This window comes from Branchiostoma lanceolatum, chromosome 13, assembly GCF_035083965.1.
Source record: "Branchiostoma lanceolatum isolate klBraLanc5 chromosome 13, klBraLanc5.hap2, whole genome shotgun sequence".
Lineage (NCBI taxonomy): Eukaryota > Metazoa > Chordata > Leptocardii > Amphioxiformes > Branchiostomatidae > Branchiostoma > Branchiostoma lanceolatum.
Genome location: NC_089734.1, coordinates 9,352,860 through 9,355,963, shown reverse-complemented (window position 1 = coordinate 9,355,963; position 3,104 = coordinate 9,352,860). Strand labels below are relative to the sequence as shown.

The window sequence follows — 3,104 nt, the reverse complement described above, 5'->3', positions numbered from 1 at the left end:
TTCCTTATTTGGAAAATCGCGCGGGAAACGCCCCTCGTGGGGTCACCAGAGTTCATCCGCCATCTTGTTTCTGGGGTTGTTTGTCTCACGGCCCGCATGTCAGCTGGGTACGTCACGTAGGTCACGTCAAGCTTCGCTCAAAGGTCGTTTTTTCTTGCAGACGTTGTATATTTAACCTCTGCAGGCGTGTCTAGCTGCTCAGTGCTACCCACGCTGCAACTGGAGGTAGGAAGCTTTGTGTTAGCGTTAGCCACGCCACGTCACAAGACACGCGCCCCCCTCCCCACCATTCAAATTTTTATTTGAATTATCATCCAGCTTGCTGTCGAGCCTGTCTGCACGGATTCTAGACTACTATTCCCTCAGGACTCCATGCTCCGCCAAACGTGATCGTCACCTGTTCCATGGAAACCGGGCTGCGCAGTGTAGGTCAAGTGTTTTGCTGACTCACGATGATTGCTGCCTTTTAAGTTTAACATAAGTTTAACCCAGCCGATACAAGTACGTCATTTCACCACGGAAGTCGTGACTTTTCCAGCGCAAGCTTGTTTGAACTGGATTTCATGTGCTGTCACCCTGTGTTGTAAGACTGTTTAATCAGACAAACAAGAGACTTTGGTTAGCCTTGATCCTCTGTATACCTCCGTGAGCTTGTCCACCATGACGTTTCTGGGATTTTCCGATAGTGAAGAACTGAAAGCTAAGAAGATCGGAAGATGGTATTTTGGGGGCGTGGCATCTGCCATGGCGGCCTGCTGTACCCACCCACTGGACCTGCTCAAAGTCCACTTGCAAACTCAACAGCAGAAGGAGTTTGGGTTGCTGCAGATGGGAGTGAAAGTTGTGAAGGCAGATGGAATTGTTGGGTTGTACAACGGGATCACAGCGTCAGTCATGCGACAACTGACATACTCCATGACCAGGTTTGCCATCTATGAGACTGCGAAGCAGAAGTTATCAGAACATTCAGGTGGTGCGAATCTGCCGTTCTACCAGAAGGTGATGCTGGCCTCGCTGGGAGGGTTCTGTGGCGGAGTTGTGGGCACGCCGGCGGATATGGTGAACGTGAGGATGCAGAACGACATGAAGCTGCCACCGGAGTTGAGGCGGAACTACAGGCACGTGTTCCACGGATGGAGGTGTGTCGTGGCGGAGGAGGGAGTGAAGGGTTTGTTTTCGGGTGTGACGATGGCGTCCTCCAGGGCGATTCTCGTGACAGTCGGACAGATTGCGTTCTACGACCAGTTCAAGCAGATGCTCCTTTCCACGAGCTTCATGAAGGACAACATCGTCACTCACTTCACGGCTAGCTTCCTCGCTGGCGGCGTAGCGACGGCGATGACGCAGCCCGTGGATGTGATGAAAACGCGGTTGATGAATGCGGCGCCAGGGCAGTACTCTAGCATTTTGGCGTGTGCAGTGGATATCGGCAAAGTGGGTCCATTCGGGTTCTTCAAGGGGTTTGTTCCAGCATTCGTGCGGCTCGGACCCCACACCATCCTCACCTTTATCTTCTTTGAGCAGCTCAGGAAGAACATGGGTGTGCTGCCTGCTTACACTGCATAAGCACCACCTAACACCTTAACTGGTACTGCAGGACTTATGATTCATGGCAATGAAAATCTCAAGGATCAAATGCAAAAATGGACTTCTGTTGCAAAACCATAGCAGTGTATCAATGGATTGATGATTTCTGAAAAGTTGGTTAGCTGTCAGGCATCGTGTCTCTGTCATTTGAAAATATAAATAGTAAAGATCTTACCCTGTGCCAGTGTGAAGGGTGTTTGCATCCCCATATGCTATGCATTCCCTTAGAATTGTGAACTGTGGCAGTATTGATGCTGAATATGTCAGACACACAAATGTACCTTACATGTGTTGCTGTTTGTAAGTTCATACATAGTCATATAAATCAATCAAACATTCTAGCTCATCTTGGAGTTGGAACTTATCGTCACCTTTTCCAATGTTGCATGATTTTCAGTAAGAGTCAATGTTTACATAGACTTGTGACAATGGGAAAATGATAGAGCTACCTGTATCAGAAATGAGTGATAATGACCAAAAGTGTTGGACCACAAGAACAAATGACTTGTAAATTGAAAGGAATGAAGATCTTGATGGATACAAATAGGAATCAATATGCTTTATTGAATGAATATAAGTACTACCAGTGGACACACCTGTGGAACAACGAGGCACCTTCTGAAAGCAACTTGTTCATATGTTAATGATGAACCAAGGAAATCAAAGAGGTGTGAGTTTAGAATGTTTTTTGTTTTTCTCTGTATTCAATTACATAGTCAAGATGTATCATCTTAGACATTATTATAGCAGGACAAGGGTGTATATTTGTGACCAAACTAGTTTGTATGAATATTAGTTTTAGTTTAATTCATTTTTAGGTGGTTATCAATTATAAGTAGAATGTAAGATAATTTCTTTTAACTATTCTATCAATTATAAGTAGAATGTAAGATAATTTCTTTTAACTATTCTGTTAAATTGTTTCTCTTTATGGTTGTCAGGTGTTCAACAATGAGTAATAAAATGTATCCTGGGACCCAGCAGTTGTTTCTTGCCATATTCTGTGTTTGTGTTTATGCAAGGAGGTTATAGGCAGAATATAACCTCCTTGGTGTATGTGTGTATGTGCACATCTGTGTATGTGCATGCATATGTATGTGTGTATGTGCGTGTGTTTTATGAAAAGGTGAGGGTAAATCATGCAATCAGATATCTTACGTACATGTAGTTTTTACAGTGGCAATGACACAGAAATTTACTCAGACATTCTGCCAAATTGCCCATGAACATTTGGTCACAATGTTTTTCTTGCATAGGGGGTAGATATCAGTCTTTCATTCATTCAGATATTTTGGTGTCTACGTATTCAAAGTAGAAATAGATTCTGGTCATGTTACAAATACATGACGAAGAATACGTTCAAATTCATAGGCACATGATGTGCTGCAACTCAGGAGCATGATTTGAATGTCTGATGACGTCTATATGTTTTTGTTTTTCAGTCCTGGAGACAGCCCTGCAACAATGTTACACTCGGTCTGACTTTCAGTGTCCTGAAGGACAAATATAACAACTAG

The 3,104-nt window shown here is 43.9% G+C and overlaps 1 protein-coding gene across 1 annotated transcript; it reads left to right on the top strand.

The window, feature by feature from the left end:
* Positions 1-87: 87 nt before the first annotated feature.
* Positions 88-2,568, top strand: LOC136447880 (mitochondrial dicarboxylate carrier-like). Its single transcript, XM_066446995.1, has one exon. The coding sequence runs from the start codon at positions 661-663 to the stop codon at positions 1,564-1,566; it is 906 nt and encodes a 301-aa protein (XP_066303092.1). The 5' UTR covers positions 88-660; the 3' UTR covers positions 1,567-2,568.
* Positions 2,569-3,104: the final 536 nt, after the last annotated feature.

Coding starts and splice junctions, on each gene's coding strand:
- LOC136447880 (XM_066446995.1), top strand. CDS start 661: ATGACGTTTCTGGGATTTTCCGATAGTGAAGAACTGAAAGCTAAGAAG.